Source organism: Octopus sinensis, linkage group LG3 (genome assembly GCF_006345805.1).
Source record: "Octopus sinensis linkage group LG3, ASM634580v1, whole genome shotgun sequence".
NCBI lineage: Eukaryota > Metazoa > Mollusca > Cephalopoda > Octopoda > Octopodidae > Octopus > Octopus sinensis.
The window spans coordinates 163,169,718-163,193,704 of NC_042999.1; the positions used below are offsets into that span (position 1 = coordinate 163,169,718).

Genomic DNA, 23,987 nt, shown 5'->3' on the forward strand with positions numbered 1-23,987 from the left:
TGCTTTAATGTTTGGAAATAAAACAAGTGCTCACATAAAATTGTACCTGAAAATCAATTTCGTCACATATTTATTACATGTAGGTTTTGATATTAAATAGTATTTTACACATAGTTTTGAACAAATTTAGTGAGAAAATTGTTAAATTGTAAGAAAAATGTGAGTAAATTTATTATACTATCATAGAACTTTAATCCTTTGGGGAGGATATACATGGTTAAGGAAATAGGTAGAAGATAAAGTGAAAGTATTATCAAGACACTCCCACATGCTATCTACGTTGAAATCTAAATTCTGTCTGCTTCAAACTATGGAAACTTCTACAGTACATACTGCTAATTTCTTTAAGGTGATGGTAAACACCAGCCATTAGCAATAACCTTCTTCAATACCTAGAGTTGCTCTCTCTTCTTAATGACTATCAGTATGACTTTCATCAACCCAGATTTACTGGAGACCTGCTCTTCCATGTTACTCACCAATAGGCTTTCACCTAAAGAAATTTGGTGACATTAGTGTTATTGCAAAGTTTTGATCATGACTAGCATATGAATCTCTTGGTAAAACTGCCTGCCTATGGCGAGTAATGTAGGAAAGTTGATCTTTCAAATTTAGTTAGCATGTGTCTTGAGAAATTTCTTGAAGAAAAAAACGTTTTTTTTGTTTTGGTTTGATCAGAAAATAAATGTGCCATAGCCTTCATAGACCTTTCAAAATGTGATGTTTAATGATGATGATCATACACACACACACACACACATTTACAATGTTATGATGGGAGCAGGGTCAAGAAAATTCAGAAAAGACCAAGAAAGTGTCCAGTGATTCATCACTTTGTCTGAATTGCATTATGTTATAACATGACTGTACTATGTAATGAATATGCATGTGCGTGCACACACGCACATGCACACACACACACACACATGTATATATGCATATGTAAATACCAGCTGGTCACAGTGAAAGACCTCACTTTGAAACCAACTCATTTCCCATTAACCCTTTCTTTACCAACCCGGCTGAAACCGGCTCTGGTTCTGAGTACAAATGTCTTGTTTTTATGAGTTTTGAATTAAAATCTTCCACCAAACTTTAGTCACAATTTATGTTCCTAACATTAGCTTAAAGATAACTAAGTTATTTTACTAAATTCTTTGTTATAGTTACAGTAATTGAAAGAAACGCAGAGCCTCTCAACAGAAATACAGTAAGGAAAGGGTTAAACATGATGGTTAAATATAAATACAGTTGATCAGACATCAGTTTAACTCTTCAACTGGCTACAAGTTTGACTGAGTAACCATTCTTCTTTTAATATTATAGTTATATTTTCTGTAGTAAACATTTGTGTTGCTGCAGTTCAACATTAAATTGCTAAATTTTCTCGTCAGCTGTTTAACTAAACATACATGAATGCTTTGTTATCAGCCCCATCTTCCCTCCACTTACAACACTTTTTTACTGTGCATTTTTTAAAGACATTGTTGTAGGAGTCATATTGAAACAGATGTTGCAAATTGTTTATCCAATCTGCAAACTGTCAGGCACACACACTGACTGACAACAGAATGCTATAGTCGAGTCTACTGTGTGTCTGACAATATATGTTTAGGTTGTGAATAAAAGTATAAGGGGGCCGTGGCTGTTTGCATGGTGATTGCATTTTATTACTCTTTTACTCCTTTACTTGTTTCAGTCATTTGACTGCGGCCATGCTGGAGCACTGCCTTTAATCAAGCAACTCGACCCTGGGACTTATTCTTTTGTAAGCCCAGTACTTATTCTATCAGTTTCTTTTGCCGAACCGCTAAGTGACGGGGACATAAACACACCAGCATCGGTTGTCAAGCAATGCTAGGGGGACAAACACAGACACAAACACACACACGCATATATATATATATATATATATATATATATATATATATATATATATATATATAGTAAGGCTATAGTAGAAGACATTTGCCCAAAGTGCCACGCAGTGGGACTGAACCCGGAACCATGTGATTGGTAAATAAGCAACTTACCACACAGCCACTCCTGCGCCTAGGTTGTGAATAAAAGTATAAGGGGGCCGTGGCTGTTTGCGTGGTGATTGCATTTTATTGGTTAAAATAAAAAGCGATAGTTTGGCATGCAGCTGTCTTCAAGAATTTTGTCGTATTCATTTTCGCCTTCTCTTTGTTGCATGATTTGTCATTTTAGATTTTGCTAATGATTTTCTAAAAATTAATATTATTAATATTTTTTTAAATACTGCTACACCATTAGGAGAAATACGGTACATCATCATCATCGTTTGGCGTCCGCTTTCCATGCTAGCATGGGTTGGACGGTTCGACCGGGGTCTGGGAAGCCAGAAGGCTGCACCAGGCTCCAGTCTTATCTGGCAATGTTTCTACAGCTGGATGCCCTTCCTAACGCCAACCACTCCGAGAGTGTAGTGGGTGCTTTTTACGTGCCCCCTGCACAGGTGCCAGGCAAGGCTGGCATTGGCCATGGTCGGATTGGTGCTTTTTACGTGCCACCGGCACGGAAGCCAGTCGAGGCGGCACAGGCTTCGGCCACAATTCGGATGGTGCTTTTTACGTGCCACTGGCACGGAAGCCAGTCGAGGCGGCGCTGGCATCAGCCACGATTCGGATAGTGCTTTTTACGTACATATATAAAATATTGTGAGCATTGCCTTAAAAAGTACGAAACTAGAATTGAGAAAAGCGCTCGCTCAAAAGAGTTACAGAATGTCATAATAAACCTTAAAAAGTATGGGACTAGTATTGTTGCTCAAAAATATTGGAATCCCTATATGCTGTACATTCTGTGGAATCTTTTTATCACAAGAAATTTGCTTAGTTCATCAAAATTAAGTTAAATTATCGTATACTCAATTTTAGCAAAACAATTGTGTACAAATACTCATGACATCTTTACACAATAATTCAATCTATAAATGATTATTTTTATAAGTTTACAAATAATCAATCAAAAGTAATTTAGTAATAATTTGCTTCATTCACATAACTATTCCATTAATACGAATTATCTTCGCTTCGGTTTCATACTTTCACTGTTATATAGATTCGACTTCATCATAAATCCAGTTTTTTTTATTATCATGGTAATTTGCATGCAGTGTGAAATGTTTTTTTTTATATACTTTGGTATGAAGAGCATTACAATGAATTTACTTATTCAAAGTTAAAGATCATATTTTGTACATTTTCAAATTTTTATATTAAGAACTCGGTTCAAAAATTATCATGACATCATAATTCACACATGAATCTCTTTTCGTTTTAAGATGCCACAGAATGTACAGCATATAGGGATTCCAATATTTTTGGACAACAATGGTAGTCCCATACCTTTTAAGGTTTATTATGACATTCTGTAACCCTTTTGAGCTTGCGCATTTTTCACTTCTAGTTTGAATATCTTTCATCTCTTACTTGTTTTAGTCAGACTTCAGTGATGTTGGTGCACCACCTTGATGTTTAGTCAAACAAATCCACTCCAGTAATTTTTTTTAAAGCTTGGTACTTATTCTATAAGTTTCTTTTGCCAAGCTGCTAAGTATGTAAACAAACCGATACCTATAGTCAAGTGGTGGGGTCCAAATACAAAGACACACATCATCATCATCATCATCATCATACGTCCGTTTTCCGCGCTAGCACGGGTTGGACGGTTCGACTGGGGTCTGGAAAGCCAGGGACTGCACCAGACTCCAGTCTGATCTGGCAGTGTTTCTACAGCTGGATGCCCTTCCTAACACCAACCACTCCGCGAGTGTAGTGGGTGCTTTTTACGTGCCACCTGCTCAGGTGCCAGGGGGGTCTGGCATCGGCCATGATCGGTTGGTGCTTTTAACGTGCCACCGGCACGGAAGCCAGCCAAGGCGGCGCTGGCAATGGCCACGTTCGGATGGTGCTTTTTATATGTCACCGGCACAGAAGCCAGTCGAGGCGGCGCTGGCATCCGCTGGCATCTATATATATATAGATATATATACATACACCATTCTGTGTGCTCTCTGCTGATTCTAATCTGACCCCTTCACCTCCCTATCTTCCTCACCCTTCCCTTTCTTCAAATGCACCTGTAACCTTTGTGACCTTTTGGTCTGTAGCTTCTTCCCCACTCTTGGTACCCAACCTGACTCCTTCCCTTCTTAATCTGCTGCCAGATCTGCCTCTACGTCTCCAACATCACTATCCTCACCATCACCCACTACCGTTCCTACCACATCACTGATTCATTCACCTGCACCTCCAGCAATTTAATTGACTGCATCCTCTGCTCTCTCTGCCTTACCTTGTATATTGGTCACACTGGCCAGCAATTAGCTGACCAGTTTGTCAAACATCTCTGGTCATTTCCTACAACATCTGTGTGTCTGGATTGGTTGTGTACAGAGGCCACTCAGACTCCCACCTCTGTCAAGAGTGGGAATTAATTTTCTCTCTCTTTTCCTCAGTCACTCATGGTCTCAATTTTTCACCCCTCTTCTTCTAAACCCACTTGCATACATTCTTACATACACCACACACCTCCCTCATTTCACTGGTCCTCTACCTACACTATTATACTCATTACCCTCACTACATACAGGTATATGCTCCTACAACATATACATACACCCACACACACACTCACCAGCACCCACACTCCCACTTCCTTCACCATACATACAGTAGCCATGCACCCACACCTCCCAACACCTATCTCCTTTGTCACCCCTATTCCACCTGACACTTCCATCCAGGTTGACCCGCATACATCCACCGACAACACACATACATCAGATAGCCTTACATGCACATATAAGTGCCCTTACACACACACATATGCACCAGCACAGAATGTGTGCACATATGTCAGTTTCATACATACTTTGCGCAATGGCCCAGTGGTTAGGGCAGCGGACTCGCGGTCGTAGGATCGCGGTTTCGATTCCCAGACCGGGCGTTGTAAGTGTTTATTGAGTGAAAACACCTAAAGCTCCACGAGGCTCCGGCAGGGGATGGTGGTGATCCCTGCTGTACTCTTTCACCACAACTTTCTCTCACTCTTACTTCCTGTTTCTGTTGTACCTGTATTTCAAGGGGCCGGCCTTGTCACTCTCTGTGTCACGCTGATTATCCCCGAGAACTACATTAAGGGTACACGTGTCTGTGGAGTGCTCAGCCACTTACACCTTAATTTCACGAGCAGGCTGTTCCGTTGATTCGGATCAACCGGAACCCTCATCGTCATAACCAACGGAGTGCTTCCATCCATCCAATGGTCATATCCACACACCAACTGAAGTAAGGGACACGCACACTTGCTCACACACATACACTCACATACATACATATATACATATGAAAAATTACACAATATTCATGCATAAGCACACATAATACATGCACACACGACTGTGTCACACTGACTTTATGCACACATATGCATGCATGCATATGTCCGACCGTTTCTTACATGCACGCACACACATGCTTAAAAATGGCACAAGAACACACAAATGCTACCCACACAAAGTATATAACATACATTAGCAGCTACATGTGTGCTTGCACATAAATACATCTGATACCCTCATATATGTTAGGCAGTCTCACATTCACATGTCCACACACATGCACACAAACATAAATACATGAAGCACACATGCACACATTATTCTCACATACACACACACAACATTGTGCACACACACTTTAGTCAAAACACTGTTGTCTCCCTTGCCACTCATGTCTCCCATTTTTACCTCCTTTTGGGCAATTCAACATGTACAACCATTAATCCAGACATGATTCCTCCCCCCTTTTTTTTTTATTCTCTCTCCATCTGTTTTCTCTCCTCATTTTTTCAGTAGAAGAATTGACACTCAAAATGTCAAAGACTTCTTCCTATTGATCTGAGTGTCAAACTATTATACATTGTTTGTTGTTCTTGCACCTGTCTTTTTTTTTGTTTCATATAATAATTTTGAACTATATATATATATATACATATATATATATATATATATATATATATATATATAGGCGCAGGAGTGGCTGTGTGGTAAGTAGCTTGCTTACCAACCACATGGTTCCGGGTTCAATCCCACAGCGTGGCATCTTGGGCAAATATCTTCTGCTATAGCCTTGGGCCGACCAATGCCTTGTGAGTGGATTTGGTAGACGGAAACTGAAAGAAGCCCGTCGTATATATGCATATATATATATATGCGTGTGTGTGTTTGTGTGTCTGTGTTTGTCCCCCTAGCATTGCTTGACAACCGATGCTGGTGTGTTTATGTCCCCGTCACTTAGCGGTTCGGCAAAAAGAGACCGATAGAATAAGTACTGGGCTTACAAAAAGAATAAGTCCCGGGGTTGAGTTGCTCGACTAAAGGCGGTGCTCCAGCATGGCCGCAGTCAAATGACTGAAACAAGTAAAAGAGTATATATATATATACATACACACACAGTTACCTTTCTTCAATTTCCATCTACCAAATCCAGTCACAAGGCTTTGGCCAACCTGGGGCTATAGTAGAAGAAAGATACTTACTTGCCACGCATTGAAACTGATCTTGGAACCATGTAATTAGGAAACAAAATTCTTACTATGTAGCCATATCTGCACTTATCTATGCTTGCACCTATCATCATCATCATCATCGTTTAATGTCCGCTTTCCATGCTAGCATGGGTTGGACGGTTCAACTGGGGTCTGTGAAGCCAGAAGGCTGCACCAGGCCAGTCAGATCTGGCAGAGTTTCTACAGCTGGATGCCCTTCCTAATGCCAACCACTCCATGAGTGTAGTGGGTGCTTTTTACGTGCCACCGACACAGGTGCCAGACGAGGCTGGTGAACGGCCACGCTCGGATGGTGTTTTTTTTGTGCCACCGACATAGGTGCCAGACGAGGCTGGCGAATGGCCACGCTCGGATGGTGTTTTTTACGTGCCACCGGCACCGAGGCCAGGCGAGGCTGGCACGGCCACGATCGGATGGTGTTCGTTATGTGCCCACAGCACAGAGGCCAGTCGATGCGGTACTGGCTACGGCCACGTTCGGATGGTTTTCTTATGTGCCACCGGCACTGGTACCACAAAAATACAAATTCCATTGATGTTCATCGATTTTGATTTGATTTGAATTATGTTTAATAATTGTTTAATAATTGGTAAATAAGGCTATTCATATGCCTATGCCTAAAAAAGAAAACTGAGATAGTGTCTAAGTGTTAAAAACATCAGCCAATGTGTGTGAATGTAGTAGAGAGATTGCTGCAAACATATGAAGTGAATGGACAACATATTCTGGGTAAAAATCTCAAGCTGCAGAGTATCATAGATTAAATGGTATGTAATCAAAACAAGTGGCAATCTACATTATAGGTACGTCCGATACATGGCAGTATAAAAGAGTAGGACATAATGAATACACAAGCATACACACATCTACACACTTTGAGGTTATGGTCTTCCACTGATCACGTTTAAGTGCTGATTTCAGTAGCTGCTTATTCCAAGTGATTGCCATCATGCAACACTGCCTTTTCCCATCAGCTTTCCACCATATTGACTGATACTCTCTTTTACTCTTTTACTTTGACTGTGGCCATGCTGGAGCACCGCCTTTAGTCGAGCAAATCGACCCCGGGACTTATTCTTTGTAAGCCCAGTACTTATTCTATCGGTCTCTTTTGCCGAACTGCTAAGTGACGGGGACGTAAACACACCAGCATCGGTTGTCAAGCAATGCTAGGGGGACAAACACAGACACACAAACATATACACACACACACACACATACATATATATACATATATACGACAGGCTTCTTTCAGTTTCCGTCTACCAAATCCACTCACAAGGCATTGGTCGGCCTGGGGCTATAGCAAAAGACACTTGCCCAAGATGCCACGCAGTGGGACTGAACCCAGAACCATGTGGTTGGTTAGCAAGCTACTTACCACACAGCCACTCCTGCGCCTATATATTTATATATATATATATGTATGTATATATATATGTGCAATAAAATTCTCTTTTCATTAAGTGGGATTGTCATTGCCACCTTCTAATGATTTCAGCAGCATCTACGTTTGTTCCTCTTTATATTTTACCATTATTACATTTTCTGTGTGGAATCTGCAGCATCTGATAGTAGCAGATAGGTCAACTTACCTTGCAAATTGTTCGTTTATTTATTGACTCAATCACACTGGGAATAAGCAATGGAGTATGCACCATTTAAACCTGCATTAGTAACAGTGTGTCGACAAAACAAAACATGAGTGTTTTTAATTTGGTTGTTATTAAAAACTCATAGGTCAGCTCTGATGAAGCAAACGTGGGATTAAAGATATAATAAATAATAATAATGAAATTATTGTATACAGTGCTCAGGTGCACCACAACTTGTCAAAAGTGCATATAAAGCACATGCTGTAATGTACAAATGTCTGGAAAGCGAACAATGCATGAGTCAGATACATGCTTTTGTGTGTATGGAGGGGAGAAAATTAGGTGTAGTGTTGGCGAATCTCAGAAAGCATGGAAGTTTTGAAGGATGCAGTGCTCCGACAACTAACAACTGATGCCGGCAGTTTGTTCCATGCTTCAGCAACTCTCAGCGTGAAAAAATGTTTCCTAAAGTCATGGGAGCTGTGCTGTTTTCTGACTTTGTAAATATGTCCACGGGTGTTAGATGGGTGGAGTTTGAAAAGGTGCTCAGAGTTATTGTTTGTACGATGGTTGATAATTTTATGGGTGTCTGCCAAGTCAGCTGTCAGAGTTTCAAAGTGTCCATGCCCAGGGAAGTAAAGGCATTCAGAATATGGCAAATGCCTGATGGAGGGTATTCTTTTGGTTGCACGTCACTGAATGGCTTCCAGACGATTGATATCCTGGGCAAGATAGGGGTTCCAGACCAGTGATGCAAATTCCAAGTGAGGTCTTACCATAGCTATATAAAGCCGCAGATAGATAGTCGGAGAGCGGCTCACAAAGGATTTGGTGAGTGATGCCAAGACACCCTCAGCCTTCTTGACAATTTTAGCGATGTGTTTTGTCCAACGCAAATCACTGTCGACAATAACACCCAGGTCACGTTCACTTGAAGACTTTCCAGCTGTGACTGAAATGTCTTTAACTCTTTAGTTTTTTTTCATAGAGGTTCTTTTGTTGACTTGCTTTAAAAGCATTTATATGATATTGAAGATATAATATTCCACATAGCTAATGTCTTTTTGCAAATGATGTGTTCAAAATAACATTTGTTTGGCTGTATTAAGATTTTGATTGAGATTGCATAATTGATGGCATTTTATATCCAAAGTATCTTTCCATACATTCAAGCTTAGTGAGTGGGGATGGAAAATAGGACAAATAAAAACAAAATATATATAAATTTATACAACTGAAGGCAATTGAGATTATGGATTTTCATTTTTCTGTTGGCTTATTGCTTTAGCATTTAAACTAGCCATATCCAGCCCAATTAATCTACTTGTTTTATGTTCAAACTGGCCCTGTCCAGCTTCTCACACCTACCCTACAATGTCATTCTAAAAATAAATAATCACAACATTGAAATCTCAAAGCTATGGGATAATGTAGGATTAATAAAAAAAAACAATATGAATAAATAAGAATTATATTTGATTAAGAAAGCTGAATGCTAAAGAGTTGTAGACTAATGCAAGATTTGTGTAATAGTGTGTTTAATTACAATCTTAATTATATTGCTATACATAGGAGTGGCTGTGTGGTATGTAGCTTGCTTACCAACCACATGGTTCCGGGTTCAATCCCACAGCGTGGCATCTTGGGCAAATATCTTCTGCTATAGCCTCGGGCTGACCAATGCCTTGTGAGTGGATTTGGTAGACGGAAACTGAAAGAAGCCCGTCGTATATATGCATATATATATATGCGTGTGTGTGTTTGTGTGTCTGTGTTTGTCCCCCTAGCATTGCTTGACAACCGATGCTGGTGTGTTTACGTCCCCGTCACTTAGTGGTTTGGCAAAAGAGATCGATAGAATAAGTACTGGGCTTACAAAAAGAATAAGTCCCGGGGTCGATTTGCTCGACTAAAAGGCGGTGCTCCAGCATGGCTGCAGTCAAATGACTGAAACAAGTAAAAGAGTAAAGAGTATTATATTGCTTCCCCCCCCTTACCTTCAGCAGAACCATTTCTACCATTATCAAATGCCACTCCCAATACCATTCACAGAGCTATTTTTACCTGCAGCACTGCTACCTTTGCAGAGGCATCATCTATAGCTACTAAATCACTATTACTAACCACCATCATTATTATCACTTTTTTTTCTATTCACATCTTTTTTTACTTCACTTTTCCCCATTTTTCTTTTCTTCTCCCTGCTTCCCTCTGTCTTTGTTTCCCCTTTTTTTCTCCCACATCTTTGTTACTTGTCTTCCCTTCCTTTCTTTCTCTCTCTTCCTTCATTTCTGTTTCTTTCTAGCCTTTGCTTTTCATTTCTTTCTCTCAATACTCCTCCTCCCAAATCTCCAGTTTATGTCAATAACACTCCCCTCACATTAACCACAATGTGCAGCTAAGTAAGAGTCAGAATGCTTTCCCAGCAGTCTCTACTGGTGTATCAGTATAACCGTAGATGATTTGATCTGTGAAGATTGCACTCAACCCCAGGAGAGATTGCAAAAGACAAATATTTTATGGATTTACACATCTCTTATTGGTTCAGTCCCAATTCAGAAATCATGAAAATTATGCCAAAAAAAAAAAAAATATATATATGTTAATGGATTAATCCTTTGCAAAAGCTTAAGACTCCACAGGGAAGCACTTAAGTCTTTCTGTAGCTTGAAACACTTGAAAGTTAAATCTTCTTATGGATAGGACACTGGTTCTCTGTGGATGTTAGCTTTTTTTCTCTGGAAGGAATTTAACTTAGAATTATAAGTCACTAAAACACATCATTTCCACTTCACTTCCTCTGCTTGCAATTGCAAAAAAATAGTCACCCTATTCATGATATGAAAGCACTTCCACACAGATGTTCAACTTTCTAAGCAGCCAAATGTCCTTCAAATCTTTACATGTAAAAGAGAAGTTGTGTGTCTGTCTCCTACGATTTAGATTCCTAACCACTCCCACATTTTGCGGTGCAGTTTAACCATATCTTATAGTCATGATTCATATTGAGCCCTTCTGGGTATTAGCGCGCGTCTACGATGAGTCTACGATTTAAAAAAAAATTCACCATCATTTTTTTCCATTTTAATGCATTTTTTCGCTATTATATAAGGGAAGTAACTCTCTAAAAATGTCTATGATGAGTCAACGATTTAAAAAAAATTTACCATAATTTTTTTTCCATTTTTAATGCATTTTTTTTGCTATTTTTTGGCTATAACTCTCTAAAAATGCTTTATAGTTATTTCCCTTACAAACCCGAGCAACGCCGGGCGATACTGCTAGTTACATATAATCCTCTCTAAAAAAAAAAAAAGACAATAGATAATGTAGTTCAAGATATACAAAAATACGCAATAGCCTGCCTGGAATGTCTTTATCATAGGTCTGCTGAATTGAGCTGACCTAGGGTTAAAACACAACATAACCACCCTCTAGTATCTAATTATAGTAGATTAGAAACTACCATTGATAAGTAGGTATCTTGATCAAGACCCATCACAGAACTAGATACCAACCACTGACTCTTTGGCTGTGTGCTTCACTACCTATAGATCTTAAAAAGATATGGAACTTCTACATATCTTTCTACTTTTACTCTTATTGTTTTTCATCCTTTGAATTTCACTCGATAGCTGCTGTGTTTTTTTATTGTTAGCATTGAAAACAAAAACTCAAACCAATAAGAATTATACATGCTAATACATGAATTTATTTCTCTTTCAGTTTTTATACACTTAAATCACACATATTTACACATGTTTGTGTGTTTTGTGTATGTGTATATGATATACGAGCAAAACGCCCCCCCCCCATGGACTGTGCTGAATCATATCTGCTGAATAAAAAGCAATCAGTATTTTCTTTTCATTAAAAAATAATTAAGCATGCCTTTATTTCAATAAAATTTTTGGTTTTGTCAAAATGAAGTTAAGGCAAAAAAAAAACTTATTGAGAAACCAAATAGTCTTCCCTTCCTTCATGCCAAGTTTGAAGAAAATATCTCTTTTGCATCTTACTTTTTTGGTCTCTGAAATATACTGCATTTTGTGGCATTACTTCAAGCCAGTCGGCTCTTTTTGCGTAAACTGCATGTGCATTTTTCTCGCGTATGCGTAGTATCGATCACAACAGCTGATGTACTTGCGCATACAGCTGATGTACAGCTTTATCAATCACATTCTCACCTGGAATCGATTTTTGTACATGTAGAAATCCATGCCACCATCTCTTCAGTTATCTGGCCATCGGAAAAAATGCTATGAAAAATGACTGGTATACAAAGGGAAATTACTGTGTGATTGACCGATATTAAGACAAAAGAACTATTTGAATGACCGCTAAGTGAGGAAAATAAAAATCGATTCCAGGTAAGAATGCAATCGATAAAGCCGTGGGAACATGCATTTGTATGCGCAAGTACATCAGCTGTTGCGATCGATACTACATGTACTCAAGAAAAATGCATGTGCAGTTTGCGCAAAGAAAACTGACTGGCTTGAAATAATGCCACAAAATGCAGTATATTTCAGAGACCAAAAAAATAAGATGCAAAAGAGATATTTTCTTCAAACTTGGCATGAAGGAAGGAAAGACTATTTGGTTTCTCAAGAAGTTTTTTTTTGCCTTAATTTCGTTTAACAAAACCAGAAATTTTATTGAAATAAAGGCATGCTTAATTATTTTTTAATGGAAAGAAAACACTGATTGCTTTTTATTCAGCACCATCCATTAGACCGGGGGGGGGGAGCGTTTTGCTCGTATATGTAGATATCTTTGTATATATATCTATATATAGATATGTTCATATATATCTATAAATAGATATCTTTGTATATATGTGTATATATATATAGGTTTGTATATATGTATATACATACATAAACCGACCAACTGCAAAGATATCAACAAATTTTCTCTCCTTCCTTTTCTTCTTTTTCTTTAATACCCCTTTCACACACGCGTGCACACACACACACACACACACACACACACACACACACACACACACACACTCTCTCTCTCTCTCTCTCACAAGACAATGATAAAAAAGAAATCCAGACAATTTTTTGAAAAGTGACATTTTGCCCCCCATCGTTGGAGTAAACACTCAATTATTATTGCCAACTTGACCAGCTGCAAAGAGATCAACAAAAACTTTTTTTCTTCTTTCTCTCCCTTTTCTTCCTTTCCTTCTTTTTCTTTAACACTCTTTCAGATACAAAAACACACACACACACACACTCTCTCTCACTTTCTCCCCATTCATCACCCTCTTGTACTATCTCATATCCCTCCCCACCACTACACTCAATAACACTATAAAAATGGTCAAATTTTTCCACAAGAACTTAGTTCAATTTGAAAACTCCACTAGAATGGATGAAAGTGCTAATATATGGTATATGATGTATAAAAACACGTAACATACAAATAAATATCTGTAAATATAAAACTATCCGAATTTCTGAGTACCTCATTTCTTCTAATATAAAATACCAGTACATCATCTCCAAACCTTCTAATATATGTATATACATATATGTATATATATGCCTATATATATGTGTTTATATGTATATATATATATATATATATATATATGTATATATATATGTGTGTATATGTATATATTTACGTATATGTATGTATATATGCTGTTGTGTCTGGGGATATGTATATATATATGTGTGTATGTGTGTGTATTTCGTTTTTGGATTTGGTTTGCAAGATTCTTTATATGAGTTCGTGTGTTGAAGCATATTCTGTTTGAAAAGGTTGCAAGACGCAACGAAAATTTTAGGAAAGTAAAATTAAGAAAGAAGTGGAAATTTTACCGGTGAGTTTGTTACATTATAAGGCATAAAAAGAAAATGTCTCTCCCCAGACACAACAAAATTTGTGTATGTATCTATCATCATCATCATCGTTTAACGTCCGTTTTCCGCCCTAGCATGGGTTGGACGGTTCGACAGGGGTCTGGGAAGCCAGGGCTGCATCAGGCTCCAGTCTGATCTGGCAGTGTTTCTACAGCTGGATGCCCTTCCTAACGCCAACCACTCCACGAGTGTAGTATATGGATATATTATCTTCTCTCTGTTTTTCTTTCACCTCCTCCTCTCCCACTATTCTAGCCTATTATTCTGTCACTCTCTCCCTCACTCCTCCTCCCTTGCTCATGCGGCTCCCACATGACCATCGGCCATCTTACTTGCTGGAACAAAGACGTCTTCTTGTTACTCCCCTGTCCTAGCTTGATTTATGCTTTCGCCACCACAACCTTGTTTAGGCTTAGCAGCCTTTCCTGTTTGTTTTCAGTCCTGTTGGTGTTACCTATTTTGACCCTCTGCAAAATCTCAAATTTTATTTAACTTGCTTTGCAGGAGCAACTGTTTTATCAAAAGCATATATTGTTGTTAAATGTTCGAAGTACAAGACTAGAAAAAAACAGCCAACAACTGATGAAGGGTCGTTCTTTATGTTCTTTGTTTTGTTTTCCATTTGTGTCTTTTGTTGTTCAAAAGAATAGTTGGCACGTAAAAAGCACCCACTACACTCACGGAGTGGTTAGCGTTAGGAAGGGCATCCAGCCGTAGAAACACTGCCAGATTTGACTGGGCCTGATGAAGCCTTCTGGCTTCACAGACCCCAGTAGAACCGTCCAACCCATGCTAGCATGGAAAACGGACGCTAAACGACGATGATGATGATGATGATATATATATATATATATATATATATATATATATATGCATATATATATATATGCATATATATATATGCATATATATATATGCATATATATATATATATAATATATATATGCATATATATATATATGCATATATATATATGCATATATATATATGTATATATATATATATATATATATGCATATATATATATGTATATATATATATATATATATGCATATATATATATGTATATATATATATATATATATATATGTATATATATATAGCAATTAAGGACAACTACTTAATAAGGAAAACTTAACAAGAAATTGTCAGGTAGATAGCGTAAAAACCTCATAAGAGAAAAAATTTCAAAAAATTTCGAAAATTTCGAAAAAATGAGGTTTTTACGCTATCTACCTGACAATTTCTTGTTAAGTTTTCCTTATTAAGTAGTTGTCCTTAATTGCTAAATTTTATTCCGAAAAAACTTTTCCTCTCCCGAAATGCAATTCGTAAAAGTTTACCATTTACCCGGATGTAATATATATAAACTCACCATGTGCTTCGTTGATGTTGATCAGTTAGCTGATCGGCTTAAGCGAGGCAGGGTCGTTGTTTATTTATAATACATTCAGGCCTGCTGATGATTACGTAAGTATGAAATCACTGTGATACAGGCCTATATTTTTAAATGTCTTACTTTGAAAAATTGCATTCGGTGGGATTAGTAATATTTTTGGTAGAAATGACTGATTGTCCCTCTTAGCGTTTGGCATGTATATACAATGCCTCCTGGCATGTATGTATAATGCCCTCTATATATAAATATATATATATATATATATTTTATTTATATATATAGATATCATCATTGTTTAACAACCACTTTCCATGGAGGCATGGGTTGGACGGTTTAATTGAAGACTGGTTAGCCAGAGGCTGCACCAGGCTCAATCTGATATGGCAAATTTTCAACAGCTAGATGCCCTTCCTAACACCAACCACACTTGAATGTTGTTTTTCACATGCCACCAGCACGTGCCGGTAAGGCGATGCTGGCAATGATTACGCTCAAATGGTGCTTTTCACGTGTCACTGGCACGGGAGCCAGTCCCTGGCCCTGGCAAAAATCAGGCCTCGCCATGCTTTTACTGTTTCAGTGGCACGAGTGCCAATCAAGCAGTACTGTCATCGGCCATGTAAACGATTTTGATTTGTTTACACTTGCTTCAATAGGACTTTGGAAGCAAGATTCATTGTCCAATGAATGAGGGGTACTCATAAGTGGGCTGGTTGCACCTCATGTTTGGATTTGCTTTTAACGTTCCACTGGCTGGCATGAGTACCAATCAGGTGATACTGTCATCAGCCACGTCAGCGATTTTGATTTCACTTGCCTCAATAGGTCTTCACAAGCAAGGTCCAATGAATGAGGGGTTATCCATAAGTGGGCTGGTTACACACACTGGCATAGGCCATGGGCTATTATCTCACTTGGCTTGCCTCAGTAAGGCCCAATGTTCGAAGGTCGTGCTTCACCACCTTATCCCAGGTTCCTGGGTCTGTCTCTTCCACAGGTTCCCTCAACTGCTAGGGTGTGACACTTTTCCTCACAGCTGTCCTCATTCATTCGCAACACATGACCATACTGGCACAGTCGTCTCTCTTAAGTCCAACTTTTCTCTCAGGGCGCTTATACTATGTCGTGTATGCACACTGACATTACACATCCAGTGGAGCATACTGGCTTCATTCCTAGCAAGATTACACATGTCCTCAGCAGTCACAGCCCATGTTTCACTGCCATGTAGCATGGCTGTTCATACACATGCGTCATACAGTCTACCTTTTACCAGCAGAGGTAGGAGCTCTCTGAACTTTGCCAGGCTATTCTTATTCGAGCACCTACACTTTCAGGGCACTCTCCCCCACTACTGACTTGGTCACCTTGGTAACGCAGAAGCTATCAACTACGTCTAGTTTTACTCTCTGGAATGACGCGGAAGTTGTTCTCTGCACATTTTCAGTGTTTATTGCTCCTGAGCATCTGCCACATACGAAATCTAACTTCCCAGTTAGCCTTCCTTTGATATTGCTGCACCTCTTATATGTCCATAGTTTTTACCTATGTCTTTTCTACAGATCAAGCAGGGCCATGTACCTGAAGGGATTTGTGGTTTGTCTGCCTCCCTACTTATTAGTACTTTGGTTTTAGCTAGGTTGACTCTAAGGCCCTTTGATTCTAATCCTTGCTTCCACACCTGAAACTTCTCTAGTTCTGATAGTGACTCTGCAATTAGAGCAAGGTCGTCAGCATAGAGGAGTTCCCAGGGGCATCCTGTCGTGTATATATACATGTATATATGTACGTATGTATGTATATAAATATATGTATGTATGTATGTATATATATATATATATATATGTTTATGTATATATTTGTATATGTTTATGCATATATTTGTATATGTTTATGTATATATATGTATCTCTATATATATGTACATGTATATATGTATATATATATATATATCTATGTATAGGTATCTATATGTATATATGTGTGTGTGTGTGTGTTTATATATATATGTGTGTGTGTGTGTGTATATATATATATATATATGTATGTATATATATGTATTTCATTTTTGGATTTGGTTTGCAGTCTTTACATGAGTTCGTGTATTGAAGTGTATCATTTTGTGTCTGGGGAGAGTCATTTTCTTTTTGCGCCTTATAATTTAACACACTCACTGGTAAAATTTCCACTTATTTCTCATTCTTATTTTCCTAAAATTTTCGTTGCATCTTGCAACATTTTCAGTAGTCTTGACTCTGTCCGTTATTTACACTGCGTTCCTTTTTGTTTGTTTGTGCACATGTTTGTGTGTGTGTCTATGTATATATGTATGTATGTATGTGTGTGTATGCATATGTATGTGTGTGCATCTATATGTATTCTGCATATTCATGTGCTTGTCTGTCCATGTTTGTGTGTTTTTTATGTATGTGTGCATGTTTATATATGTATGCACCTCTGTCTCCTTGTGTGTGCATGCCTTAGTATGTGTGTGTGTGTGTGTTTTGCAACTATGTACCGTGTTTGCATGTATGGATGTGCATCTCTATATGTGTGGACACATGTCTCCATATGTGTCCTTGTGGGAAGTAGTGTGTATATATGGTCATGTGCTTCAGTCTCCATTTGTGTATGTGTGCATGTCTCTTCGTATAACCTATACACCTATCCGTCTGTATGTTGATCTATTTATTTTCATATCTATATGCTTGCATACGTGTGCATATACACATACATACATACAAACATACACCCACCCACACATATACATACATCTATCTACATAACAGCCCACTAACTATTTTATTCTACCTGTGTAAACTGTGAGTATGGGGGTATGATATCTACTATGTGTATTTCCTATTCAGTATTGGGGAAGTTTCAATTATAAGGACGTCCTCTCGTATTTGTCTGAGTGTTGGGTCTTTTGGGTCCTTGGATAAGATGCGGATGTCAAGTTGACCCAGGTTGCCTCCATGTTGGTAGGGTATGAAATGACTGTTTTCTGTCGTCATATTGTCTCCGATGATCATTTAGTCATTCTGCAATGCTCCTAGATGTCTCCCCTATGTACGTCATGTTCATGTCTTTATAAGCACCTTCTATGCATCTTATGCTGTAAACTACATTTCTAGTTCTACAGTTAATTCCAGGGCAATGTATGTATGGATGGATGGATGGATGGACAGACGGACGGATCTTTCATCATCATTGCTTAGTTGATGTTTCTTTGTTTCATTTTATTTGATTTCTTTTGTTTTCCTCCCTAGGGAATTTGTTGACAAGCTTATTTCATTTACTTTCTTGTTTCTGGGCCCTTAAACTCATGGATGTCAAGGTGCCGCTGTGGCAGATCGCACCAATTGTCAATATATATATATATATATATATATATTATTGTTATTACATTAATAGCAACTGGTGTCTCTGAAGTTGCAAAAATTTGATGAATCCCAGGCCCTGTTAAGTGGAGGAAAGAAAACCAGACTAGTTTTCATACTTGTATGGACGGAATGAAACTAACATTCTCTTCCTTCCTCCCAGTGCCTCCTTTTTCTCTACTGCCCCCTTAGACATCAGCGCCCACCTGGACCATCTCAACGCCCACTTTGAGAACCTTTGAGCTATGAGAACAAGGTCATCAGCATAAAGGAACTTCCAGGGGCAGCCCATTTGAAATTCCTCTGTTATTGCCTGGAAGACTATGATGAACAAGAGGGGGCTGAGGACTGATCCTTGGAGAACCCTTACTTGTACCCTGAATTTATATATAGAATCAGTCAGTAGTTCATAAACCTGAGAAGTACACTCTAAAAAAGTTTATTGCAGTAATACTTAAAAAAAAGGTTGTTGGTTTTGGCTGGTCAGTGGGCAGCAGTTGGTTTCACACCTTAGCAGTATAGGTGACTTGTCAGATTCATTGGCTGGTGGTACATAGCCTCTCTACAACTGGAAATCAGAAGAAACCTTGGTCAGTCAGAGTTGTAAACAGAAAATTTCAAAACGAGATTCCACCGAGCAATAATCCTTCTGGTGAGATTGAGTTATCTCCCTTGGATCGGGTCCAATCTTATCCAAACAGGGTCAGTACATGGATGACTACTGTTTCTTAGTCAGTGAACAGAGGAATTCCATGTTTTCAACTTGAATTTCCTCTGATGAGGAGGTTATATTCCTCCAGCCAATGAGTCTGATAAGTCACCTGTATCACTAAGAATATTCTAGATCCGAAACCAATGGTCACTGTCTTACCAGCTGTAACCAACAACCTTTTGTGTGTGTGTCAGTGAGAGAAGATTATTTTTGAAAGATTATTTCTTTGTTTTAGCTTTGAGAATAGTATTTCATACATTTGAACTGTACAGATTCGTCAATGTTCTTTGTGGTTTTCTTTAGGTGTAGCTTTTGCAGGTGAATTCCCTTCTCATCCAACTGTAACCACTCAACTAGGAATAGAAGTAGTATAAATTGTGCTTTATGTGTGAGGCTGTTCATAGCAAGGACTTTGTGCTTTGCTTAAAGGTATAACAGAAGGGCTATAATGTGGGATCTTATGACTAGATTGTAAATCCTCTATGTACCTAATCTTCACAGCTGTTGTCTTACAGTGATTATTGTAATCTTTATATATAAAAGTAAGGTTGTGTGTCTGTCTCCTACGATTTAGATTCCTAACTACTCCCACATTTTGTGGTGCAGTTTAACCAAAACCGGGTATCTTATAGTCGTGATTCATATCGAGCCCTTCTGGGTATTAGCGCACGTCTACGATGAGTCTACGATTTAAAAAATAATTTACCATCAATTTTTCCCATTTTAATGCATTTTTTCACTATTATATAAGGGAAGTAACTCTCTAAAAATGTCTACGATGAATCAACGATTTAAAAAAAATTTACCATAATTTTTTTTCCATTTTTAATGCATTTTTTTGCTATCTTTTGGCTATAACTCTCTAAAAATGCTTATATAGTTATTTCCTTTACAAACCCGAGCAACGCCGGGCGATACTGCTAGTTATAAATATTACAAACAGTGAAAATGTAAATCATGGATTAAAATTAATGAAATCAATAGATTTTTTTAAAAAGAAAACTTTTCAGTATTTATTTTCACAACAAATCTTGTAGAAGTTAAATTTCACATTCAAATTTAACTTTATCAAATTGGCAGTTAGAAAGAATCTTGAACATTGAAACTAACATATTTGGATTATAATCTAAATATTAGAAATTTAAATTTCTTAACCCTAACCCTGTTGTAAACTTTGAAAGAAATAACTTATTTTTTATATAATAATAATAATAATAATGAAATTATTGTATAGAGTGCTCAGGTGCACCACAACTTGTCAGAAAGTGCGTGTAGAGTATATGCAGTAATGTAGAAATGTCTGGAAAGCGAACAATGTATGAGTCAGATACATGCTTGCGTGTGTATGGAGGGGAGAAAATCAGGTGTAGTGTTGGCGAATCTCAGGAAGCATGGAAGTTTTGAAGGATGCAGTGCTCCGACAACTAACAACTGATGCCGGCAGTTTGTTCCATATCTTCCAGCATATTGTATTTCTCTGTTTTCTTCAGCTGTCACTATCCATTTCTTTGTTGTTGTTGTTTTCTGAACTGGATAAAATGTTGATATCATTCCTATTTAATAATTAAATTTATTTTTTTTTTACATAGGTTTATGGGTGTGTGTGTTCACGAGGGTCAGCTCCATGCTTTAACAGAGGTATTTAAACATTTCTTTCAATATTTTAATGATCCTCAAATGTCAATTTCTTAATGTATATTTCTATGCAATACACTCAACATTATGAAGGAGGACACCATAATGGATGGCAAAGAAAGATTGTGATCTTTTTCTGTTTAACACATTACTCTTTTGACACTCTTAAACTAAATGCAACTATTAATTTTATTTTGGTACTCTCTCTCTTTTACTCTTTTACTTGTTTCAGTCATTTGACTGCGGCCATGCTGGAGCCACCGCCTTTAGTCGAGCAAATCGACCCCGGGACTTATTCTTTGTAAGCCCAGTACTTATTCTATCAGTCTCTTTTGCCGAACCACTAAGTGACGGGGACGTAAACACACCAGCATCGGTTGTCAAGCAATGCTAGGGAGACAAACACAGACACACAAACACACACACGCATATATATATACATATATACGACGGGCTTCTTTCAGTTTCCGTCTACCAAATCCACTCACAAGGCATTGGTCGGCCCGGGGCTATAGCAGAAGACACTTGCCCAAGGTGCCACGCAGTGGGACTGAACCCGGAACCATGTGGTTGGTAAGCAAGCTACTTACCACACAGCCACTCCTGCGCCTAGTACAGTAACATTTCTTTTGTAAAAAGTAAGAGAATAATTGGCACAATTAATTCCAATAGCAATACATAGTGTGTATGATTTGAACTCTTAACATAGCAAGAGGAAATTAAAATTACCAGGTATTTAATGTCGTGCTCTTTTTATCTTATTTTATTTATCACTTTCATTGAATTATATAATCTTTATATATAAAAGAGAGGTTGTGTGCTGTTTGTCTCCTACGATTTAAATTCCTAACTACTCCCACATTTTGCGGTGCAGTTTAACCAAAACCGGGTATCTTATAGTCGTGATTCATATCGAGCCCTTCTGGGTATTAGCGCGCGTCTACGATGAGTCTACGATTTAAAAAAAACTTACCATCAATTTTTCCCATTTTTAATGCATTTTTGGCATATACAAGGGAAGTAACTCTCTAAAAATTTATTATTAAATCTCAGAACGTAAAAAGCTACAGTAACACCCACTCCTTTGTGGTTAGCCGTATTGAGATGGCTATTATACTTTACATCTCTAAAAATGCTTATATAGTTATTTCCCTTACAAACCCCAGCAACGCCGGGCGATACTGCTAGTTATTATATAAACACTTTTAAATTCAAGTAAACTATTACATTAATTTCTGCCTCAGTAGCTCCAGTATTTTACCCCATTATGATTTTAAGAAAGAACTGCTTCAACAGTATAAATTAGAAGAAAGCTAATCATAGGCACAGGAGTGGCTGTGTGGTAAGTAGCTTGCTTACCAACCACGTGGTTCCGGGTTCAGTCCCACTGCATGGCACCTTGGGCAAGTGTCTTCTACTATAGCCTCGGGCCGACCAAAGCCTTGTGAGTGGATTTGGTAGACGGAAACTGAAAGAAGCCCCTCGTATCATCATCATCATCGTTTAGCGTCCGTTTTCCATGCTAGCATGGGTTGGACGGTTCAACTGGGGTCTGTGAAGCCGGAAGACTTCATCAGGCCCAGTCAGATCTGGCAGTGTTTCTACGGCTGGATGCCCTTCCTAACGCCAACCACTCCGTGAGTGTAGTGGATGCTTTTTACGTGCCACCCGCACAGGTGCCAGACAGAGCTGGCAAACGGCCACGAACGGATGGTGCTTTTTTATGTGCCACCGGCACGGGGGCCAGGCGAGGCTGGCAACGGACACGAACGGATGGTGCTTTTTACGTGCCACCGACACGAGGCCAGTTGGGGCGGCGCTGGCAACGGTCACGAACGGATGGTTCTCTTACATGTCACCGGCACTGGTAACACATCTGCAATTTCCACTGATCGATTTCGATTCTGATCCTCACTTGCCTCAACAGGTCTTCACAAGTAGAGTTTTGTGTCCCAAGAAGGGAAGGTATGCATACGTAGGCTGGCTCCATCCCATGTAGAAGGCCACGGGTTATATATATATATATATATATGTGTGTATGTGCGTGTATGTTTGTGTGTCTGTGTTTGTCCCCCTAGCATTGCTTGACAACCGATGCTGGTGTGTTTATGTCCCCGTCACCTAGCGGTTCGGCAAAAGAGACCGATAGAATAAGTACTGGGCTTACAAAGAATAAGTCCCAGGGTCGAGTGGCTCGACTAAAGGCAGTGCTCCAGCATGGCCGCAGTCAACTGACTGAAACAAGTAAAAGAGTAAAGAGTATAGGCAACTAAACATCATGAGAAAGATGACAAAAGATTCCAGTGATAAGCATGCTGTGCTTGAGAAGCATAGGAAAAATGCATGTGTAATGATGATATAAGTCATCACTTTTCATAACATAAACTCATTAGTTGCATTTTATATTACAGTCATTTTTAAACATGTATTGTAGTAGTTTAACTGCAGCTCAATCATAGACAAGCAAACTAGCGTTGAAAGATATTTTACCCATGACCTCCCATCTTTCTTTTTCCAGATAGTGTATCTAAGACTACATTACCAAATATACTCTATATGTAATCTATATTTTTATATAGATGTGGTTTGAGAGAGATTTGACAGCTTTTCTAGTAGTTTGACCATGTAGATGGTTACTTTTCGCTCATGATATGTGTCCTAAAAATGTTGAAAGTGCTCAGTGTGGGTATTGTTCATTTAGAAATAAACAAGTTCATTTTCTGTGAAGAAGTATAAGGGTAGAAAGAATATTAACTATTAGATGCAAATATTTTACCTAAAGGTAAGCAT

The 23,987-nt window shown here is 38.4% G+C and overlaps 1 protein-coding gene across 6 annotated transcripts in view; it reads left to right on the top strand.

Moving 5' to 3' along the window:
• Window positions 1-23,987, top strand: part of LOC115209699 (dual specificity testis-specific protein kinase 2) — a 113,142-nt gene that overhangs the window by 56,672 nt on the left and 32,483 nt on the right. For all 6 annotated transcript variants that reach the window (XM_029778187.2, XM_036501578.1, XM_029778188.2 and 3 more), the window contains one exon: window positions 21,152-21,200. In XM_029778187.2, the coding sequence (XP_029634047.1) occupies window positions 21,152-21,200 (49 nt within the window). The remainder of the gene's footprint in view (window positions 1-21,151; window positions 21,201-23,987) is intronic.